The 25,016-nt window shown below is 41.4% G+C and overlaps 1 protein-coding gene across 5 annotated transcripts in view; it reads right to left on the bottom strand.

Annotated features, from left to right (window-relative positions):
• SEMA5A (semaphorin 5A) overlaps positions 1 to 25,016 on the bottom strand; it is a 459,076-nt gene that overhangs the window by 91,588 nt on the left and 342,472 nt on the right. For all 5 annotated transcript variants that reach the window (XM_046672376.1, XM_046672377.1, XM_046672375.1 and 2 more), the window contains one exon: positions 16,322 to 16,529. In XM_046672376.1, coding sequence (XP_046528332.1) covers positions 16,322 to 16,529 — 208 coding nt within the window. The remainder of the gene's footprint in view (positions 1 to 16,321; positions 16,530 to 25,016) is intronic.

The following is a 25,016-nucleotide window of genomic DNA, read 5'->3' as shown; positions in this document are numbered from 1 at the left end:
CAATTATTATTTATTAGCCACCCAAAGAAGTTCAATCAGAAACGGTTAAAATTGGAGCTTCTCACAGCAGGACTAGGTTGGGTGGGAAGGGGTGGGAAACGATTACCTCTCGAGATAATCTCAATAGAACCTTTTGATAAGTGACCGTGCACATTTTAAAAGGTAAACTGAGGCACATTACAATTTTCAAGAGTTTCTTTGAGCATACATTGATTCAAATTGGGCAGTGCCAAACCCAAGGTGGTTAGGGGTGCTGCACCTGCAGGAGGAGCTAACGGGGAGGATTTTATGGAGAAGACAGGGAAGCAAAGCAAGGAAATGATTTGACTGGCTACAGCGTAGATGGTTGCCTTATTAGGAAAAGCCTAGTTGGCTGTTTGTGACCGCTGTTCTTAAAATTTCATTTTCTCGGATGCGAGTGCATAGACTCTGGCTTGGGTTTTGGTTTGCTCACCAAGGCCACCAAGGCATTAGAGCCTCGCCAGTCTAATGGCCTCCTTCTTAATTACTTTAACACATACATTTTACTTTCATGCAAAAAAATCAAACAAACTACTTATAAAGAAAAAGTAAAAGTCTCCCTTTCTTAGAAATAGGCAACTGTTCACACGTTTATACATTTTGGAGATACTTTCCCTATTCAAATAAGTGTGCATGAGTGGATATGTCTATACATAAATGTATATTTGGTTGCTGTGGTTTATATGTACAACAATGCATGTAACACATGCAAAGGGGATTGTACACACAGCCTCATGTTTTAATTGTTACACATAAAAATACATCATGAGACTTTCCTTGCCAGTATATACAGATCTACTTTATTCCTTTTAATGCCTGTGGTGTATTCTGTTACCTTGATGCCTTAACACTTATTTAAATCCTTTAAAAGCAAGGCTGTAATGCACATGCATGTTCATATTTTCTACATGCTAAACACTTACAAGTGGAACTGGGGGGTTAAAAGTTATGGATATTAATAATTTTGTACCAACCAACAATATGGGGGATGCCTTTATCTCTTCTCCCTCTTTCATGCTGAATATTGCCTATTTTTTTTTAACTTAGCCCTTTCTGATAGAGGAAAAACAATTTTCTAGTTACCTTTTTTATTTATTTAGTTGTGAGATTAAGACTTGCTCCATTTAGTGTGTGTGAGCACTTACTGATTATCTGTATTTCCATTTCTGTAAACTTCCTATTTATAAACAATTCCTGGTTTCATTTTGTTTTGCTTTTTTGATTGGGTCATTGGTTTCACTATTTTTATCTGGTCATTGGAAGCAAAAATTTCTCTATTAAAAAATTAATCCTCTGTTAATAGTATTTCAAATACTTTTCTCATTAGTCACCATATTTTTTTTTCTTGAGATATAAATGTTTCAAAGTTTCATGCAGTGAATTTAATGAATCTTTCCTTCATAGGATTGGATTTTGTGCCATACTTAGAAAGAGCTTCCATACCTAAAAATCATAAAAACATTTACCCACGATTACTTTTGATTCTCCTACGGTATTATTTCACTTGCCTCACTATCTTTGATCCATCTGAAATGTATTTTACCAAGTCTCCTTTCCTCCTGTACTAAAAATTAAAAACAAAAGAACAAAAAACATACACTTTTGATCTAAATTTCTCAAACTTCACACCAACATAAAAAGATCCATGGCTTAGAATTAAGAACAAGGAAGCTGTGTATGGTTTCTTTTTCCTTTTTCTATTGAATTCAGATAACATCTTTCTCAAACACAAGTTTACAACAGAGAGCGTGAGCACTAGCTTTTCAAAATCTCTAGTTCTTGAGGTTTGGGAATATAACTTCTAATAATTGACTTTTTAAAATAAAAACTCATTTCAATGATCAGTTCCACTGGGTAGAATTTAATCTTTATTTATACGATATAGACATATCCAAAATTTCTCAATTTTAGGAACTCATCATTTTTTTGTTTTATTTTATTTTATTATTTCTTTCTTTATTTTTTTGAGGAAGATTAGCTCTGAGCTACCATCTGCCGCCAATCCTCCTCTTTTTGCTGAGGAAGATTGGCCTTGAGCTAACATCCGTGCCCATTTTCCTCTACTTTATATGTGGGACACCTGTCACAGCATGGCATGCCAAGCGGTGCAGAGGTGCACATCCAGGATCTGAACCGGCGAACCCCGGGCCACCGAAGGGACACCTGGGAACTTAACTGCTGTGCCACGCGGCTGGCCCTAAGAACTCATCATTTTTAAGTCACACAACTGATTTAATATCTCTCTCTCTTTTTTTTTTTACAGGAGATAGGAAAGATGAGAATAAACCAATGAGTAAGTAAAACCATGCAAAGGGTACATTTTTGTATCTATGAAATAAGACATCTCACATAGTGTATCTAGGCTCAGGGTCAGTAAATTCTCCCTGAGTAAGGGTGCCTGTGCAGACACCGTTCTGTGGGAAAATATCCATAATGAGTTGCCTTCAACTGAGACCTGTAAGACAGACCTGGGCAAAGGGTGGAGATTGAGAACCCTGCTCCCTGCTGTGCCCTCATCTGGCTGCAACAGTGAGATGTGACCAAACTCCTAAATGAGCCAAAGTGAAGCAGAGTCACTCCTTGCTGGTGGAATGCCACAGAGTCCATCACACATCGGAATTCTCTGTGCATGGTCCCTCTTTCACATCGGTGGGCAAACAGGGCAGAACTACACTTGGAGAATTAGTCACAAGGCCCGCACTCCTTTTCACATTTCTTATTAAAGCAACATTTGACAAAATCAAATTCCAAAAAGGGGAAAACTTCTCCCACTGCCTAACTCTGCTCCAGGCTCCTTCTTGCAAAGCTGCCTGGAGAACTGAAATGCAGGGTAACGTGAACTACTCTACACTGTTTTAAATGAAATCTGCTTGCAAAAACATTACTTTCTTCCGATAATGCTGACAGTTCTGCGTGTCCTTAACATTCCACTTATCCCTTAAAATACTAAAACTTCCCTACAAACACAAATGCCCATTCACTAAAAAATACCATTGATATATAAATAAGTTTTCCTCGCTTAAAATATTTTAAACCACGGGCAAAATCTGATGAGCGCTACCTTTATTCTAAATTAGACTTTAAGAAAAATCAGTCTTCATAACTTTTTATTTCTGGAAGGTGGGTCTTTTAAAGAGACCGTGTGGAGAACCATGGACTTCCTATGAATGCAGCCATCACGAAAGCGGCTTTTCTTTAGTCCACTTTGAAACTCTTTTTCTTTGTATAGTAAATCTTTGTAATAAAAACTTCTCCTCATTTTGTTAATAATCTTAGATTATTCTCATTTGATATGTTATCCTGGTATTTTAACGTATCTGAATTCAGAAAACATGCTGGCCAGAATCTGAAAGGTTATTTGAAAACACATTTATTAAGTATATTTTAGAGCTAAATGGGTACTAATATTTATCTGAATTCTTCATTTACATTTTAAAGTTTGCAGTTATGCTATTTACTAATTTGAATAACAAGCAAAATAGACGTATTCATTAGAATCTCTTCACTGTACTTCTGAAAAATTGGAGCTAATTACTGAATATGATCCTCTTGTATATTAGATTATCTTAGTATCAATGACGTTATCTGGTGTGTTTCTGCGACACTAATTGTCTTTATATCAGTTTATTTTTGATATTAAGAATTTTTACCATATTAACGGAATGTATTCATTAAACATGGGATGTTAAAAGTGCTTCAATCATTTATTCATTCAGCACATACTTAAGAGTACCTGCCATGAACTAGACTTTGAAAGTGGTGGGGGTATATACGGTGGCAAACAAAACAGATACAGACACTGCACCCAAACAATTTACCTTTTAGTAAAGGAAATAAACAGTAATCAATTACACAGATAAATGTCAACAATCAGTTGCAAAGGAAAGACCAAAAGGGAGAACCCCATTTAGTTGGGTGGGTCTGGGGTCAGGTAACAGGTGGGGAGTGGCATTTAAACTAGGACTAATGAGGTAAATAGAAGTGATCCATTTGATGAGTATCAGCAAAACCAGAACATTTTGGCAGCATGTTCAGCCTGAGGAAGGTGCTCAGGTGGGAGGGAAATAGGAGGGTTTGAAGAACTGAATAAAAGGAGGCTAGGTTTTGGCTGACTTGAGTCGTAAACAGCAGAGCCCTGGAGACCTGTTAAAGAATTAGGGTCTCCTTGGAAGCGCTGCACACTTTAAAGAACTTCCCAAATACTGTGCAAAAGCCATGTGTCAAATGTCAGTACTTAATTCTATTCCCATTTTGATGGTAGTGGGAAGGATCGATTTACTCGTTCATGAACGATCCTTGCCTTAATTCCTAAGACAACCTGAGGCATCTTATTCTTAACCACCATGTTGCCATATATGTCAGAATCCACTTTTACTTTAAGAGTTGTACTAAAAAATATCTTACAAGAGGGACTGGCCTGCTGGTGCAGTGGTTAAGTTCGCATGTTCTGCTTCTCGGCAGCCGGGGGTTCACCGGTTTGGATCCTGGGTGCAGACATGGCACCGCCTGGCAAAAGCCATGCTGTAGTGGGCATCCCACATATAAAGCAGAGGAAGATGGGCATGGATGTTAGCTCAGGGCCAGTCTTCCTCAGCAAAAAGAGGAGGATTGGCAGTAGTTAGCTCAGGGCTAATCTTCCTCAAGAAAAAAATTAAAAAAACCTTACAAGAAATATGACTGAAAAAATTCTAATTAGACAATAACCTTCCAAGAACGCATTCTAAGACATAAACTAATCCTTCAATTGGTAAATCCAACTGGAACCTATATTTTCTTCAGTTTCCTTTTCTGCAAAACTGGCATGATAATACTTACCTAAAAGGCTGTCTTAAGAATTAAATTATATCATGTACTAAATAAGAAAAACAAAGTTTTTTTGAGATGGGATGTTTATAGCTAGTCTAATCAATCTCTCACCATAATTACATGTTATTATATGGTATCGACTTCTGAGGTATTTGAAAACATTCTATACCCAAAATCCTAAATCTTTGAATGCCATGGGTTCTTTATTTAATCAGGCAATGTCAGACACCACAATGCATTCTATTTAGTGGTGCAAAGTATTCAACTACACATTTGGATCAATTAACAATGATTTGTTTTTCAAAGATTGGCACCTGAGCTAACATCTGTTGCCAACTTTTTTGTTTCTCCCCAAAGCCCTCCATTACATATTTGCATATTTTAGGTGTGGGTCCTTCTAGTTGTGGCATGTGAGATGCTGCCTCAGCATGGCTTGATGAGTGGTGCCATGTCTGCACCCAGGATCCGAACCAGTGAAACCGTGGGCCACTGAAGTGGAGAGTGCTTAAAAGCTTAACTACTTGGCCATGGGGCCAGCCCCCGCACAATGAATTTTTTGACTACTTGCATGTGCAAGGCACAATGCTATGTGTTGAAGACACAAAGGAGCAGAAATGAACTAGAGAGGGAGGAAGAACACATTCATGAAAGTTGTCTGACAACAACATAGCGTGGGATAACTATTAAGTGAGAAGCGCAGACAATTGGTGCTACAGGAGTCAGAGGAGAGAGTGGTGGGCCAGGAAGAGATGATGTGCAGGCTGGCCTTTGAATGAAGTTCGGGTTTAGCTGAGTGAGAAGCACGTCCCTTATCATCATAGCCTGAGGAAGGATGTCCCAGAGCCATGTGTGCACTGCATGATCCAGGAGGTGGGTAGCTTGGCTGGGTGGAGGTTTCCTTAAGGCTCCAGAGAAATGTTCTGATGTGCATAAAATGTCTGGGTTTTGCTTAGACAAGGGAAATTTGGCTGTGGCATATAGGATGTGTAAGATAGTGAAATCTATTAGATTAATTTATAATCCCCAAGAAGAACTGAGATACGACACAATTGTAACAGTATTTTTTAAAATGACGACATGTGCCAAGTAAACACAGATATAATTACTAGTAAAAATACACGTTTATACTCATTATGCATAACTTGCTAAAGGTATTTAATAAGAATTCAGGTTACATGCTAAAATTTATAGATGAAATTAATGAACTAGAATTTCAATTAGTCACTCACTAACTTTAAAGATATTAAAAACTGTTCACTGCAGGCTTATTATTAAATGGGATTGTTAAGTACAATGAGGATTTTTCACATTTCAATTTGCTTTTAATATTAAATTTAAATAACTGATATGTACTGCCAGTAATTCTAGGCAAATGCTTTTTAGTTAAAATCTTATTAAGCAGATATAACACTCAAATTTTCCTGAAAAATATGTTTTAAAACTAAACAAAATTGATATAAATTTTACAGTGAAGCATTTTGGGAAAATTGATAGTAAAAAAAAAACAGTTAAAAGAGTAAACGGCATTTGAAATAAGCAAAACAAAAGGGCTTTCTGGAATCTAGTAACTGAGATCAGCTTGGGACCAGATTTGCTTTCTGACGTGATACAGACGGACCCGCTTCATCCACTTGGCATGCACAGAATCCTGAGCTGTTTATCTTGGCCTCTGGGTGGGCCTCAGTCATTGTGAACTTTGCCCTAGAACAAACATAAAGTCTTTCTTGAAAGGCCAAGTCTGTGCCCAGGATAAAGCTCTCCAAGGAAAGCAGCCTCAGCCATGGCCAGTTTTATACTCAAGGACCAAAACCAGGACAGAGAGGGCACAGAGAGTAAGAATGGCCAACACGAGCCCTTCACATCTCAGGGATGTTGAAGTAGTTGCTGGGAGTGATGACCAGAAAATGCTGTATCCATGCGCCTGAGAGGGAAAGAAAAGAATCACTGGTCCCTTCATTTGGGGAAAAGCCTATACTTTCAGTATTCTACGTTCTCTGTTCTGTAAGATAGTGGTAATTACAGGTTCCTCCAAGTCTACTCTCCCACAGTCTCTTCTCCTTCCCGGTCCATCAAGGGTAAACATGAAGATATAATATCTTCTTGTCTCATGTTTCGTCAAGGGACACCCTTGTGGGAACAAGGGTTTAATGGGCAGAATCAGAAGACACAGGAGAGTTTGAAGGGTCAACAGTTACATCTGAAGAATGCACAAGGTGTCAAGGAATACATCTTAATTTTTACACAAGACCTTAGAAGACAATAAGTCCAGAGGAAAAAAAATTTATATGATTCTAACTCCTTATAATTCATCCAACTTAACAGTTTACCCAAGACTGAGTGAATGAGGTTTAGGCCAAGGAATCTTTCCTTGGAGCATAGCCCACCCTGAGGAAGAATATCTGGCCATCTCAGCAGAAAAATTCCGGCAAGCATGGCATCTACCTTACACTCGGATCCTCTAGTGCTCTCCTCAACAGCTGGGATGGACCTGGAGACAGCAGCAAAGGTAAGCATTTGGCTTTCCTCACACCTGGCCCTGTGCAGCCTCCACTGGTGCCTGACTCTCAGACCCTTGTGTATAGATACACGTTCACTTGAGACAGGGGATTCCTGAATATCCACTGGCAGATGCTTCTACCAGCTGGATGGGGCCATGTTGCCATCACTCACCTACACACAGAATGTGGTCACAGTAGAGTCTCACAAACTGCCAGAAAATCCATCTACTCAGACAGACCAGAGCTAGGTAAACAATTTAATGTAAGGAGCAGAATCTGGCCTGATGGGCGCTGTACCTCTCAGACAATGCGAAGTTGTTTAAAGGTGGAAAAACAAATTCTTGATAGGTCAGTTTGCCTTCGGTTTAGTCCAGTGGCAATGTGAAGTATATCTTGGCAAAGAAGGCAAAGCACATGTACAAGAGCAGTTTGAATTTTTGCTTTTCTTCTCCTATGTGTGTGTTTCTTTTTATAGTTGCTTTTGACTTCCATTTGGTACAGAGGGAAATTTAAAGTCAAGCCTTCAACAGAGGGTGGAGAGAATGAATAAAGACCGTTCACTAGGAATGCTGGCTCAGTAGGACCTACATGAACTGACTGGAATAATCAAATGAGAAAGGAAAGGAACCATCTTGTACTGAATTCTTATTATGTGCCAGACCCATTACTTAGTCTCTGTCTTTTTGTCCCTAGTAACATATTGAGTAACCTGATCGTAATCACATACCAAGCAAAGGCTTATCTAGGATTCACCCGAATCCAAGGCTCATGATCTTTCCATACGCAAGCCTGATTTGCAGACATGTGGGAATGGTTATTTCTATAAGAACCATTAATTCATCAGACTATGCTGCAAATAAAATTTTAGGGGAAACCCAGTGTATAAAAGCCGAAGTGCTGCAGCTCAGGATAACTCAGGTGCAAGGATCTGAAGCTGAGAAAAGTGCTGCAGCCCAAGCTTCCCCATGCAGTTCTTTACGTGGCTTTAAACTCAGGAGCTCAAAAGCAGGAGGCCCATAGAGTAGATGTTAAATCATGAAACCTTGCATTGTGAGCTCTTTAGTTGTGTTTCTCAAACTCAGCTGAGGTACAAAAGGTTGGTAAATATACCAATTTTCAAACTTTATCTAAGTGACTGAAACAGGAACACACTGTGTGAGGAAACTGAATAGAAAGCTGAACCCCAAACGTAGGCTGGCTACCGCACAGCTAAGGAAGGTTAAGAGCCTCTCCTACTGGATTTGACCTATGGAATAGTTTTAGCACACTTGACTGTTCTTGAAAACATTCTCCGTTGAAACAACAATGTGATTACAGCAAAATATTTGGCAAAAGAAGAGAAGAAAAAATGGTACTCATAAGCCTATGATTGTAGGGGCAGCCCATGGCGTCTCTGCAAGATGATGTTCATATATTTTCTTTGTTTTTATTGTCTACTTGGATCAAAATATATGTTTATATCATTGCCAAAGGTGGATTTAGCATTAGGTTAAGGAAACAGACTTCTTTACTTCATGAGACCTGTTAAGGCCCTGTGAGTGGCCCTAGTCATTTTGTATTTATAATTTGATATTCTTTTCCTTAGTGAGAATCCCTCCCAAACTGCATAAGCTTCAGATCCCACAAAACCGACTTTTCTCCCTAACTGTCACACACAAACAGTAGTAAGCTTTATGTTCCTTAATGTCCTAGTCGCCTGCACGCATGTTCCTCTTCTACCTATCACATTTTGACCGCTCCTTTTCCACCCTGCCCAGGACCTGGGGGTGTTACCTTGTGACTTTGCCGGAAGACACTGTGTTCCAGCCTAAGATCCACCTCAGACCTCCTCTTCCAATGTGCCCTTCACAGTCGTAATTAGCATGTTGGTGAATGTACTTTGTCTTTTCCTCCTATTTTTTAAATAGCTGTAATGATGGCATGCACATAATGTTGTCCTGCTTTTTTCAATCACTCTCATATCACACAGATGTCTTCACGGTCATCATAGAATGACTTCAGAATAAGCCACTGAGTGAACAATCCTTGAATAAGCATATCATAACTTGGTAAATAATTCTCTTACTATTGGAAATCTAAGATTGGAAGATGGGTTATGATTCAGATATAACTTAGGTAGTAATTGGACAGAGATGTCAGCCTTGGACATTAGGTCTTAGAGTAGTCCAGGACTGGACTTTAATGATAAATCAATTGTAGGATAAAGTCTAAAGCAACCCCATGTCCCTTTGGCTTGAATTCATGATAGACATTGGGAGATTTCATTGATGCCAGAATTTCTCATTAGACTCTGAGCTCCACGAAGACAGGGTCAGCGATGCCTCATCTGTCATTGAACACTCAGGGCCTGGCTTGGTGCTTGGCACAGATGAAGTTCAATAAATATACTATGAATGAATTAAGTAGGAAAATCCACAGTCTATTTAGAGTCTAAACCAAAGCCAATGCAAACAAAAACTCAAGATGTTGAGATTTCGAAAATATTAAATTCATTTTGAAGAGAGAATAATTACTTCGTAAAATGGGTTCATGACAAAATGTCCCTCTGAATGTTTATGTGATTCATAACTGAATGGCTAAAGTTGTCCTGCTGGGGAACATTGTGGGGACACTGCAATTTCTCTCTCTACACTGTGAGTTTCTCCCATCGGGCAGATGCTGTCTTTAGAGAACATTTAATTAATAAATGTGCCAACTTACGAACTCCTCCTTTCATAACTTTGCTCTTTCAAGCAATACATGTCCTGCAGTACCCTAATATCCTCACTAATTTTCTCAATGAGGTGTTAATTTCTTTAGCTAAATGACACTATTACGGACCAAATGGATTCAGAATGACTAGATACCCATTCATAAATGGAGCCAAAGTCTTTTCTTAATGGTTCCATGTTTCCCTTGAGTTTTATAAAGCAAAACATAAAAGGCATGTCTCTCCTATCTTATCTATAGATTACGATTCTCCTGGTTCTCAGCCTTTTTTCTCTCCCCAATTAGTTTTAATAATAAAGCAAAAAAAACCACAAAACCAATGCCAACAACAAGAAACACTTAAGGTCCAACAGTTAATCCTTTGGCTTATGTTTTTTATCACTACGTTTTTCTGTAAAGGGAGTTTCACTGTTTCCTAAGAACTCAGATTTTCTTTTTAGGTTATGAAGTAAAGTAGCAGAAAAGAGAGAAGCAGAGTGTCCGTTTGTAAATTGGATAAGTGTTTACCGAGCCTGTCTTGGGCCAGGAAACATGATAGAGGCTGCATGCAACCTGGAAAGACAGACGATGACCAGCCTTTGGCTTATGGTCCCGTAGGCTGAATGAAGCCTGGACTGGCATGTAGTACGCAGAATTCTAGTTTCTGTTCTATGACTGATGATTCTTTAGACATTCTCTCTCTGATTTAGAGCAATCCCTCACCCGTAAAATGTTAACTCCACATCCGATAGGTTTATCTTATCTCATAATTGTGATGGGTGTCAAAAAGTAAAGAATATATAATTGTTTGAAGAAAAGAAACCACCATGATATTCAGAAAATATTATGGTATAGAGTTAATTTATGTAATTTAATAAGTAATTTAATAAATTTAACACCTAATTTTATAAATCAGTGTATATGATAACAATGTACATTTATTCATTCAAAAGATTAGCCCTGAGCTAACTACTGCCAGTCCTCCTCTTTTTGCTGAGGAAGATTGGGCCTGAGCTAACATCTGTGCCCACCTTCCTCTACTTTATATGTGGGATGTCTACCACAGCATGGCATGCCAAGCGGTGCCATGTCCGCACCCAGGATCCGAACCGGCGAATCTTGGGCCGCCGAGAAGCGGAACATGTAAACTTAACCACTGTGCCACCAGGCCAGCCCTGATAATACTCTAATTCAAGAGTTAGCAAACGACAGCCCATGGGCCAAATCTAGGTGGCCACCTAAAGTTTTACTGAGACACATTGTAGGGGAACGCTCTGCCTTGCTGCCCTGGTGACTTTCCATGTCTCCACGTGTGGCAAGGCTTAACAGCTGACCTGAGCTTTGGCATGAGGCCCTTTGATCCTCCCCGATCATGGCACATGGGACCATTATGGGAAGCTGCTACAAGGCCATTTCCCTCCCACCTCCCTATGTTCCATGGAGGCTGTCAGGAGATAGCTTCTCATCGCCCCCCAGGTTCTGATGAGAGATAAGGCTTTCTGCCCCGACTCCCTCCCGCCTCCACTAGGATACAGCTGCAGGCTATAAAATTGCTAAGCTGCACAAGGGAACTGGCTCCTCAGCAACATGGTGCCTTAGTTGTCATGTTGCATTGTCATCCGGCCCCCTTTAGTTTTGGTGTCATCCTGTGAGACGAGGGGCATGGCTAGCTGACTGCTTTTCTGCTCTTTTGTTGTCTATGACAGTAATAAACTATCTGAATCTAAAAGTGAATCATGCTCCTTTGCCTGACCAATCTGTTAGCCTTGCTGACACACCGCCACACCCACTCATTATGGTCTGCGGCTGCTTCCATGCTACAAGGACAGAGTTGAGTAGCTGTAAAAGAGACCATACAGACTGTGAAATCTAAAATATTTTCTAGTTGGTTCTTTACAGAGGAAGTTTGCTGACCCACTGATCTAATTAATGTGTAATCCGTAAAACAGCTTGAAGTCTATATCAAAAGCCCTCCCATCACGACTCCTCCTAGCTTTCTTTTCTTTAGACTTGAGGAGCTGCAATCAGCCAGACCAACTGGAAGCCTACAATATTCCCTTGGGTGGGGTGGGAGCCTGATTTGACTATTACATGACTATTACAGCTGAGCAATCATTCTTTTCTCCATGAAACAGTGACATGAGGACTCTTAACAGTTCTCCGCCCACGTTTGTTTTCCTCCAAGTGGCAGGTTACGATGTCACATTGGTATTAACATCAGGTGAGAATTAAGGCAGTGGCTATTCTTGCCTGCTCCATCCTATGCATCTATAGAAAACTTTTCCTATTTTTAAGACCTCATGCTGCTATCGAGATCCCTAACTGTATCCCGGGTGCATATGAGGTGGCCCACAGGATGGGGTCTGCTTGTCATACACTGTACCCATATCCGGGCCTGTCCAGACCCCCAGCATCCTCAAAATTCAGTAAATGTTAATTCACGTTATGAAACTAATACATATATTTGGTAAATATGTCCTAGGGCACAAAAGAATACACAAGAGAAGTAAAAGCTTCTATCACACTCTATTCTCCCAGAGGTGACCATCCATTCTGATGAGCTGGATATATTGTTTGCAAAATTTCCCATGTTATTTATTAAATGGCTGTGTAAAAAAAATGCTAAAATTAAAACCAAATATTTTCACTCATTTTTTGAGGTCAAACTTGAGTAGAACATATTTTTAAAATACTGTTCTTTCAAAATAAGTTTCCGAGGAAAACTACGTGATGTTAAAGGCACCAGGCTGTTCGTTCAATGTTACCATGCATGCCCAGCATGGATGGTGCAGGCACGCACTTTTTTCAGCCTCCCCTCAGGCTCCAGGACCACCTCGAGGATAACTGCAGAATGGAGACTTATTTTAGAATAACCAAGGAGCTGTAGAACCTCCTCTGGTCTGCTGGATCCAGCCTGGCGGCTCTTATAATAAAGAAGAAACGAATAGGAAGAGGACGTGGCTAGTTGTCGGTAGGCACAGCTGGGTTCTCCCAGTTCTGGACTAATAGCTCAGGCTCTCAGGAACATGTGCAGAGTGCCATCAAGGAGCTCGCCCCTGCTGAAATCTGACCCCTGAGCTGACTCCTCATTGTCCCAGGGGCAGCCCAGCAAACCTAAAGCCTGGGCCCTGGGGGCAAAGTCTCAGCTCTGAACCTGAGTCATGTTGCATGAACTATGTGATCTTGGGCAGGATGCCAAAAATCTGAGCCACCAATTCCTCATCTGAGAAATGGAGATGCTATGCGACTTTACTCTCAGGGTGTAACGATTAAGGAAAGTGATGATAAGATTTAGCACAGATACGTAAAAGAAACGTGAAATTGTATCAATCGTTATCATTTATAAACATTTTAATAGATATGAAACTATGCAGCGCCTTTGAAAAACAGATATTGAAAAAACAAAAAATGTGACTATGATTTGGAAGGAGACAAGTAATTTAGTTAAGCTCAGTTTCTCTTCTCAAATACTTAAAAATTCATTTATAAATTGATTTTCTAATGACACATAAAATTACTCTATTCTACTATGAAAAGTATATTTAACACAGAAATTAGAATCCAATTGTTAATTGTTATCCTGTTCCTATTAAGTGTACTTCTTTAGGCATATTTCTGGAAAATTAGAATTGCTTTTGTCAAGAAAAAAACCCACACCATCTTTCCTCATAATTATCCAAAAAAACCCAAAAATCTGGTCACGTAGATATTAGTTTTTTTAAAAATAGATTCTTTTCTCTAGTTAATGTTAACTAGGGACGTTTTCCTGTCTTTCTACAGGAGGAGGATGGCAGAGAAAGAAATTGGAAAAAATCAAGAGAAATTTTTGGGTTGAGATCTTTAGATTTTCTTTTCTCAAATGGAATATTTAAGGGTCAAACACAAACTAGTCCATCCTGTGCATGGGCACACAGGAGACCACAGTTCATCAGTTTTCACTAGACTCATGACCTCTCGCTGCTTTTCTCTGAGAGAGCGGACAAGTAAACAGCAGCGAGATTCAGCTCTTGATATAACTGTAACATCTTCTCTTCCCAGGAACTGATCAAGACAGACAAGTGGCCTTATTCTCTTGAAAGAAAAAGACAGAACTGTGGACTCCGACCCTGCTGCTGTGCCTGGGGGTGGCAGCTCCAGTGGACTCATGATTCGGCTTGAAATGCAGTTGCATAAGGGATGAGTGTGGGTACGCTGATGCCTGGCTTCCCCAATCTGATGCACAACTTACTTTGCTAAGGTGCACCTGCAAGCTGCTGAGCTAGACACGAGACAATGCACCATGAAAAGGATGAATTGTCTTATGCTTTGCAGGCCACAAACCCCCATTTCCAGAAATACTTATATATATAATACACACACACATAGACACACAGCATGAGCTTGTGTCTTCCTGTGTTTTATCGTATGTCACACTCCTCAAAAAGTCACTGTTAGGGGGCTGGACCCGTGGCCGAGTGGTTAAGTTCGCGCCCCCCGCTGCAGGAGGCCCAGTGTTTCATTGGTTCAAATCCTGGGTGCGGACATGGCACTGTTCATCAAACCACGCTGAGGCGGCGTCCCACATGCCACAACTAGAAGGACCCACAACTAAGAATATATAACTACATGCCGGGGGGCTTTGGGGAGAAAAAGGAAAAAAAATAAAATCTTAAAAAAAAAAAGTCACTGTCAGAACTCAGAGCTCACTGGGCTAGAGTTGGAAGACCAGTGCCCTTCCAGCTGCATTCTGACTTATGACATGCCCATTGGCAAGACCCCCAACCCTCTCTGTCACCCACTGAACCATCTGCAGCTGGGGAGAATAATTCCTGTCCTAGGCTAGTCCTGCAGGAAACACAAGTCAGAACAAATTTCAAGCAGCTATTGGTTAACTTTGGGAAAAAGGTGTTATATAAAAGATAGTTGTTAATAGACACCACTACGTGCTATTAATGCTCTCAATAACATTGTGGCTAGGTGGGAGGTCCCTAATGTTATTCCTCAATACTCTGATACCAAAGAAGGCATCATATTATAGATTATCTAGAACCATAGATTCTAAAGATATAGATTCATCTAGATTCATCTATATATAGATTCATCTAGAACCATCTAGAAGGGAAATGTAATGATTTTTATTATACATAAAAAGCTTTTTTCTACATAAGAATACCCACTTTGCAGAGTGCTTTAAATTTCACACTATATCGTTATCCCATTTGATTCTTCAGCAATTCGCATGTGTTAGGTGAGAAAGTGGAGTCTAAAGAAGTTTAGTGACCAGGTCGAGAAATAGCACGTGCAGGTCTATGATGCGACTGCCAGCCTCTAGGCCCCAAAGCCAGTGCCACTGGGCTCTTTGTTTGAGAATGAGTGACTTGCGTATGGGGTTTGTGAGTGATATATCCAAACATCCCATTTCTACACCAAATCTGCAATTATGCACTTGTGAAATGGAATTAATAACAGTCTGATCCCTAATAATGTTTGAGATTGTGACTTCCCCAAGGGCAATCTTTTGCCAGGGGTCAAGCATTCATGCAGTATTCCAACAGCGAAGTGCTGGTCAAGCGTACGGTGTATATAGGACTTTTGAGTTTCCCAAGCAGCTGGGCCTGTATTTTCCCAAATTAAGCTTCAAACCCCACTGTGGTCAACAGTGGATACCTGTCGCAGATGAGAAGATTGGCCAGGGGAGTGAGGGATGGTGTGGTGGCACCTGGGTTTCCCTGTGTCTGTGGGACTTGCCTTCTCTTTCCCTTCTCCCAGCTGACCTGTGTGATCCTGGAGCCTCAGGACAGAGGCAGCATCCTGAGGGAGCTGGTGCCGAGGATAAGACTGTGAGGACTGCCCAGAAAGGGGATGCCACACCGCTCCTTCTCGGGGGATTAGCTTTGGACTGAGTGGACGCACGCTTGATATTATTTTCTGTATGATATATATAAATATATCAGATCATATATATATCAAGTATAGAGATATATTCAAATAAAAATAAACTTGTGTCAGATGAATGCAGGAACATCAAATACCAGCATTATCACTGAGTGTTATAATGCACTGAATAATTTATTTTAACCCTGACGGCTGCTTACAAATGTTATCAAGTGGCTCCTCCTCCTTGGATACTGATGAGGTATTCTCATCACAGTAAATCAGTTTGCATCAAAACTCTCTGCATCGTAGGATGCAGGACTCACCAGGATGTTAAGGGCCTGATGCCATTCCACCAGAGGGGATGTAATGCCCTCCAGGCTCCTGTGTCCTCTCTGGGTGGTGCGTCTATAAGGGGCACCAGTGCACGGAGTGTACCCCTGGGGCTGCCCTACCTGTGTGTGCGGTGGAACTGGCACCTCTTCAGTGGGACCTTGGCCACGTGCTCCCGCAGGCCCACAAAGAGGACGCTCTGGCTGTGGAGGATCTGCAGGCTCCTGATGGGCTCCCTCCGCCTCTCCGGGAAGAGCTCGATCTCTTCCAGCAGACAGCTGCTGGAGGTCTGGGTCAGGGGTGCCCGTACTTTCTTAATGGTGCCATAATCTGCAAAGGTAATAGAGAAGGAAGGACACAAGGTCAGCGGGTCTCTGCAGCCACTCACCAGTTAAGCAGCCAAGGTTCTCCAGCCTAGACTCATCTGAGGAGCTTTTAAAAATGCTGATGCCTGGGTCTCACCTCAGACCTATTCCATCACCCATGCTGGTTGTGGGGCTAGCAGCCAGTACTTTTTTCAGCTCTCAGCAAAGCTGACAAGCAGCCAGGAATGAGAACCACTCAGCTATCATCTGCCTCGTCCAGTTGCAAGGCTAGAGTCCCAGAGCACAGGAAAGCTTACTGCGGCTCAAAGTAGCCAGCTTGGCACCATCCCATGGAGAAGATCAGGAGAGTGGAATCCTCAGGAGAACATCTTGGATTCCTAGTGTCAGGCGGAGGAGCTGCCTTGCCGCCCCAGGAGGGCAGACCCCATCATGCGATGGACAACTGCAGATACACAGGACAGCAAAGGATGCATGCTCTTCCTTCCTGCACAGGAAGTACATCCTTCTCTGTGTCTTCTCCTCCTCTGTCTAGATCATCTGCTTCCTATTTCTCTCTAATGCTTATCCTTTGGGATGCTCTTCTGGGTCTCGACTCCCCTAATCCTTGTTCCCTGTACTGGCCTGGTCCATTGCTGGTCTGGTTCCCGCCCTGCTCCAGGTTTCTGCTCCCTCACTGCTTGTTTCTGCTCACTTATTTATAAGCTTGGCTATAAGCACTACCCAAGGATGAGCATCCCCTGAACCACTCAGACTCCCCAGAGAGGGTGTGAGGGACATGGAGAAGGGTCCTTTTAGTCAGTGAGGACCATGGCACGGTAACACTGTGTGACAGGCACACAGACTTGAAACACGTGCTGCTGCCCCTTATAAGCTGTGGTGAGGCCTCTGCTCCAGCCTGCAAATCCAGGGCATGAAACCCAGCCTTCCAGAAGCACCTCTGAGAGCCATCACCAAGATCTTCAAACCACCCTGAAGGCACTCATGGAATAAAACCCATCAGGATCCTCACTTTCAAAACATTACAATTCTTATTCTGTAAACACAGAAAATGAGGCTAAGAAGTTATTTTAAAACCAGAAGAAAATCAGGAACTTTTGGCTTAAAGGCCTCCATTAATCTCAGAATCCATTAATCTCAGAAGACACTAGACAGAAAATATTTGTCAGTTTTCCATTCCTATGGATGGCCTCAGAGACTGAGGCTGTTTACATTTAAAGAGAAAACACAGATGCAGACATAGCTTATCCTGAATTTATTAAAAAATGTATTATCCGAAAGATCTCCAGTGAACATTTATTGATTATGAACTGACTGCATAATAATGTATGCAGTATTAGTAAAACATTGCTTAATTTTATTTTAAGCTAACTGGTTGAATATGTTACTTTTGAGAAAGTTCAAGCATAAATGGAATTACTATGTATGCTGGGGAGATTAAAAACTAAAAACCCAATACCTGTCTTTGAAGGAAGAGTGAGTATGAGTGCATGAGAGGGAGAAGGGGAGAGAGGGAGAGAGAAAGGGGCAGCCGGGGGGAAGGCAGCAGACATTTTACAAATACACATCTCCCAGATCTAAGTATGTAAGAAAATCTTCATGTCTTTATTGTATAAGTCAATGCAATTTTGACCTGGAGATGACAGGTCCCAGTTGTTGGGAAATTCAACCTCAGTGATTTTGGGGTCTTCCTGCCTAGCGTGGTGCAAAGCATCAATAAACATACACAGGACCAAGGCAGTAACAGGGACAAGATGGGAGCTTCAGGGAAGATGACTTCAGCACAGATGTCTTGGCCACAGTGCCCCCCTGAGGAGGCCCCTGCCAGCAGATGGAGGTGCCAGCCTCCTGTACAGCAGCGACAGGCACAGAACCTCTGGCCACCCTTTGGGACATCATGATGACAGGAGACGATGTCTCAGCCAGAGGTCAGGAGCGGGGCCAGGGCAGCAAGCCTTATCTGAGAGCTGAAGTGAGAGACCGGTGGGGCAAAACAGAACATTTCATAGCAATGCAGGGGTGGGGGTGGGACAGAGCAGAGCACATGGGACCCAGCTGGAGCATCGTCACTGTGTGACTGTTATCACATTATTTTCATGGGAAACATGGGTGACAGCACTAAATCTTATTCAACAGTTGAACCCAGACTCTTTGTTGTTTATTATTTACTTTGTTGGTGGATTAATACTCTGAGAAACCTGCCCAAATTAATGATAATTCAAATGTCGATATGCTCACATGCGTTACAAATTCTTAAGCAATTGCAAGGAAAAATTTTAAAAGATGTTTAATAATTTGATTTGTTTAAACAAAACGTTTACAATAAAAACAAGGCCCTTCAACCTCTAACTGCTAGAGGTAATGTAAGCTCTGTGTAAGGCAAACTCTAATGCACATAATTCAGTTATTAGTAGCTGAAAATTAACCATATGTTTGACTTTGGGAGAAAATAGCTGATATTTTTCTAATTTTCCCTGTTCGGGTTACTAACTAACATGGATTTACTAGCGTTAAGATTCTATTTTGCATTTTGATAGCGATAGTAAAGGATAACAATCTCTCATTTGGTCTGAAAATATGCCTTATAAGAAGATAGGTACTGTTATGGGCTGAGTTGTGTCCCCTCAAAATTCCCCACATTGAAGTCCTGATTCCCAGTACCTTAGAATGTGACTATATTTGGAGACAGGGCCTTTAAAGAGGTGATTAAAACAAAAGGTGGTCCCTAATTCAACAGGACTGATGTGCTTGTAAGAAGAAATCAGGACACAGACATGTGCGCTCGCATGGGAGGACACATCGAGAAGATGGCCACCTACATCCAAGGAGAGAGATCTCAGAAGAAACCAGATTTGTCAATCCTTTGATCTTGGACTTTGAGCCTCTAGCACTTTGAGAAATAGATTTGTGCTGGTTAACGCACTCAGTTTGTGGTACTTTGTTATCTTTGTTATGGCAGTCCTTGCAAACTTGCACAGGGACTCTCCATCAAGAGTAGGAAATACAAAAAACAGATTTTGTTCCAGATAATTTGTTCACACCAGTTTCAAAACTAGACTGTAAATTATTTTTCCACATTTCCCTATGATATTATGACTCAAATTCTCATGCAAAGGCATTATAAATTATGTTATACTGCAATTTTTTTTTACATTGCATGATGACAACATAAGATTCATATTATCAACAGCCTAGTATTTCCAAATATTGTCATTTATTTCACTTAATCCCCTATACAGATGGCCGTGGGCTAGAAAAACAGCAGGAGATGATACAGGACATGTAACATTGTGACAAAACTGATGCATTTTGATAAACATTATACAGTAATTCATATAGACGGTGCTGCTGCTCACATCTTGATGCTAATGACTCTGGTGATCTTTGGGGGAAAATTAGAGGGAACTAAACAAGCGCTCAGAATGAACTTTCAAGTATCTGAGGAAAAGGTCTTTGATTATAATGAATTTCTTTTTGGAGGATTTTTAGAATTTTAGTCTCACCCAAATTTCAAGAGTTTATGAAAATAAATCTTTAGGAAAGAAGGAAGGCAGAAAGGAAGGAGGGAAGGAGAAAAGGAAGGAAAAGAAACATGATCAGTTCAATATAACATTTATTATTGCTCTGAACAAAAATAAAGTTTTGATTTTTCATACTTGTATATGATTGGATAACCTTCCGCAAATTCATTAAAGCTTGAACAATGAAGCAATTAAACAACACTTAAAGTGAAAGCTACTATACCCTGCATAGCAATTTCAATTCTGATGAACCTGAGAACACTGAGCAAGGCAAACAACCCAGAGAAATTAATTCTTCCTAAAAACAGAGCTTGAAGCACTTATAAAACATGGAATAAATACATATTTCCTCTAAGGTGCAATAAAAAACTTAAGAGGGTGGAGTTGTAACAAACTTGACATATATAAAATTTTTTGTTTTGTAAGAAAGGAAAAAAAGTCATAACAGGCAACAGAGGGCTAGTTTAGGAAAATGTGCTATAAAGATGCAGGGATTATTGCAAAGCATTGATGGTTACATCTATTGTCTTCACTCCATTCTCGTCCTGTTACTTCTCGAAGTTTTGCTGTCCTTTAAGGGAATGTTTATTATTCAGCTTGCCATGTGCTGAATCCAGTACAGAAATTAAACCTGTGAAAGGGACAAGTGGCAATTCTGAGGACGGTTACCTGTGACAGGGCTGGAGATGGACTGCAGACACCGAGGCCACCAACCCAGGAAGCTAAATTACTTTATTTCCAATTGTGCATTTGACTTCGATTCCCTAGTGCTGTACCCAGAGGCATTTTTAGTGTTTGTCTCATTGACCCAGACTTACTGCAGAGTAAAAGAAACCCTTTGTGTTTGCATCCATTACTGTTCCAAGCATTATCAGAGAGGTAGTGATGAAATGCCCTCTTCCACTTACTGGGCAGCATGTTGCCACAGCAACAGATCATTATATAAAGTTCATCAATTCAGCTCGTCATTACTCCAAAGTAGCAGACAGCTACCATGTTACGAAAGTTCTTTCTTTTAACTTGTAATTGAAGAAATGAATTAAATTGGTCTTGGCAGTGGGAGCTCAGCATTGCATTTCTTTGGAAAAGGGAACTAAAAGAAGAAAACAGGTTTTTTGGCTAGTGTCTGCCTGAAAAGCAGATTTAATTAACTCAGTTTATCAGATTCAACTAGCAGCTTACTTTTTTCCCCAAAAAGGGTATGTTAGCCAGTTTAAACATTCCTCGTCATAAATTACATGCATCGTTCTTTTATCCCCAAGTATTATTTTAAACCATATTCCTGCATCCTAGCCTTTGGCATGTAAGTTCCAAGGAGTCAGGCACTGGGGGACATACCCTGTCTTGTTCACCGCAATCTTGCTGATGTTTAGGACAGTGCCTGGCACACAGTAGGTACTCAAGCAGAGCACATGGTTCAGTGTGTGGACCTGGACCCCAATGGCCCAGGTTAGACTCCCGGCTGCAGTTCACTCCCATCTTTGTGTCTCCTTCACCCCGGGGCCCAGTTCACAGGTCGGGGGCCACACAGGGAGCTTATCTATGCAGAGGGCTTGGACGGTGCCTGGCACACAGGGCGTGTTACATAAGAATCTGCTATTATTAGTTTCTTGCTACTTTTAGCCTATAGATTATAAACCCTACTCAAATTTCATCTAAAATGAGCAAGCTCCCTGCCCATGTCAGTACCGGCCACACATAAAGCAGGAGGGCAGATGACGGCTCTGTTACGACAGCCTCTACTGCCTGGCTGAACCAAACCTCAGAAGTGCCTTTCCGTCTTCTAAATCATAAGCTGATGCTTATAGGAAATTTACCACTGGAGTTCCTGTGAATAAAAACCATATTACATTTAAAACGAGAGTGCAATTAATAGAGTCCTCTGGGTATCTTTTCCAAAGCTCTCATCTAACCCCACAGCTTAAATCTAACTCTCGTCATTCTGCTAAGGGGACAATTCAAGTTTCTGGAAGGAAATTACTTGCCTTAGATTTACCGTATCTAAATTACAAAACAGCCACCCAGTTGGCAAAGTTGGCAGCCCTTCTCTGACAGTCACCAGGCAGGAACAGAGAATCTAAGTTACCCTCTCACCTGCAGTGGTAAAATTTATATTGTGTCTGGTCCCACTAGTGTGAGTTGGGATGGTTGAGAAAAATCTATGCAAAGCACTTTTGTAACATTAATTTAAAAGAAAAAAGAGAGTTCTCTACTCAAAGGAATAAAATTATTTTGTCATTTTTCTGAACTGCTTCATTATACTAATTATGAACTAGTGGCTGACGTTCCAAGCTATTTGGTAGCTAGCGTTTTCACGTGCTTCCTTTAGGCATGATCTCATCCATCCCTATGGCCTCAAAGCTGATCTGAGGTCTCTATTACTGACTCAAACCTTTGCCTCTAGCTTCAAAGAAGGATTCCTAAGAACTATCAGACCTACCACAGGAAACTAGAACTCAGTATATACAAAACTGAGCCGTGCCTCCCCTTTGGCTCAAATCTGTCCACGCACTTGAAATCCTGACTTCATTTATTAGCATAAAATTTCAATCTGAGGCATCCTACCCTTCAGCTTCCTATCCTGTCTCTCTACCTACAACTCCAGGTAATTTAAATTTCTCACCGTTCAGAACATTCCGTGCCTTTCTATATCTGCAGGTTTTCCATATTCTGTGCCTTCTCTTAAGAAGAGCCATCCACACTTTCTCCACCAGGCAACCATCTCCCTACCTTCCAAGAGCCAGTTCCTAGGCCTCCCCTCTGTGGGGTGCTTCTGAGCCCCCCAGGTAATGTCAGTGTCCCCACATTTCTGTGCCTCTGGGATCCAGAGGAAGAAATGCTTCACCAACATTTGTGGAGAGGATGGGGAAGGGAAAGCCTATACTTATCAACTGGACTTGACGGATGAGCAAGCATCCACCAGGCAGAGAAGGAAATGAGGACATATGAGGGAAGGAGGGTGGCCTGACCAAAGCCCAGAAGATTAGGAGCCGTGGCTCATGGACACAGAGGATTAAATGTTCCTCAGATGGGTGGTGCATTGGGATGGAGCCAGGGAACAATGGTTGGGAAACGGTCCAGTTTACATGTGTTTGTGCAATGCCACAAATTGGATCAAATGTAATAAAGTGCTAAGCTCTACAAAACACTTCAGCAAGCAATTTGGAATAACGTAGCAGAGCTGAAGAGTCCAGTACTCTGTGAATCAGCAGCTTGAGCTTCCCAACACACGGGCCACGAATAGGTTACAAATACCCCATGACACAGATCTCCTCCACTCATGGGGCAGAGTGTGCAGCTTTGCCCTACTAGGTTGGTCCCCCATGGCTGCAAGCAACCTTGATGTCTCCAGTGTGCCATACATAGAATGTCATTTTCTATGGTTGCCGTGATTGGGAAGCCCTGCCCTGGACAAAGTCCAACCCAGACAGGGACACATGTAGCAGCACCCCTTATAACAGCAAGAAACTGGAAACCACTCAAATGCCGATCAACAAGACTACCTCAAATTCAGGCACACGGTGTAAAACTGTACAGCAGCAAAGATGAAGGGACTTTAGTTGTGTGCAAGGACGACTCACTCATAAAAGAAAAAAGTTTAACAAAATCTTAAAAAGCAAAGCTTAGGAGAATAAATACAAATGCATTTACCTGAAATTCAAAATTATATAAAATTAAGCTATGCTATTTAGGGTATAACATACGATGAAATTATAAAGAAAGCAAGGAAATAACAAAAACAAAATCCAGGGTAGTGGATCCTTTGGGGAAGAGGGCATGGGTTTGGCGGGGGTGCAGACGGTCCTTCACAACTCCCTGTGGGTCTGCTGTTTGATTTGGCTGGTGTGGGCATGTTATTACTCCTTATCCTAACACGTATATCTACAATAGTCTTATGTTTGTAGTCTATAATTACTCAAAAAAACTTCTTAAAAATGGAAAACTACTATATAGAATGCAATTCCTGACCTTTGCAAACTTACCCTTTTAGGTGGATGGGCACACCTATCTCTTATACTACATGCTACCCCCCCACACGCTCATACAAACACATGATAGGAAGCTAATTTTAGACACAAACGTATTAAAGGAGTACATGCTTCTATTCCCTAAGGGTCCTCTTGGGAAGTACCCAGTTCTTCTTTGGAGGGTGTCCTGAACAGGCCTCGAGGTGCTACCCCTTCATCCACTCTGTGGACCTGGATATCAGCGGGGGGTGCAGGTCAAGGAAGAAGGGCTCCACATGAAATAAGCATTGGAATCCTACTAAGGAAGAATGAAAGTTAAAGGAGTAGGAGAGAGAAGCCAGGGAGATGGCAGAAAGCTGCTTGCTCCTCAAGAAACCTTCCCAGTGATCATCGAACCTTCCACAATGTCTTCTGAATTTGTATACTTGCTCTGCCTTGTTCTTTTTACAGACAGCCTTGTGAAGGAGCTGAGTTTGTGTCTAACAGCATGAGAAATACATTCTATATGAGAGTTGACAGGAGTTCATAAGCATAAGCCCAGGAACTAATTATCAGAAATTGTGGGGAGGGCTGTGGACTTCAAGAGGCATGAAATTGGGAGGCTGAAATAAGGAACCAAATATCCAAGGGGCAGGAAAGCCCCAGCTGACACCCAATGGGCAGCCATGATATACGTTACTAAATGTTCCTCTGCAGGGAAATAGGCTTACAGAGTGGCTCCCCGAAACTTTCTTGGATGCAGATTTGTTTGTGATCTATGTGGCGTCCTAACTGAGTTCTTAAGTAGAAGACATATTATGAGTCTTAGCAAAATTCAGTTTTTCTCTAACTAGGATTTGTGTGTTTGACAGGCAGCCCAGTCCGAACACCAGTTACACATCCTCCAACCACGAAGGTCATAGTGAGGGTCCCCAGCAGAGAGCAAGAGACAGAGGAGTGGGGGAGGCAGCAGGTCTGTGCCTGGAGATGGGGCAAGAGACAGAGGAGTGGGGGAGGCAGCAGGTC

Source organism: Equus quagga, chromosome 9, assembly GCF_021613505.1.
Source record: "Equus quagga isolate Etosha38 chromosome 9, UCLA_HA_Equagga_1.0, whole genome shotgun sequence".
NCBI classification, from domain to species: domain Eukaryota; kingdom Metazoa; phylum Chordata; class Mammalia; order Perissodactyla; family Equidae; genus Equus; species Equus quagga.
This window is presented reverse-complemented; position numbering and strand designations above follow the sequence as displayed.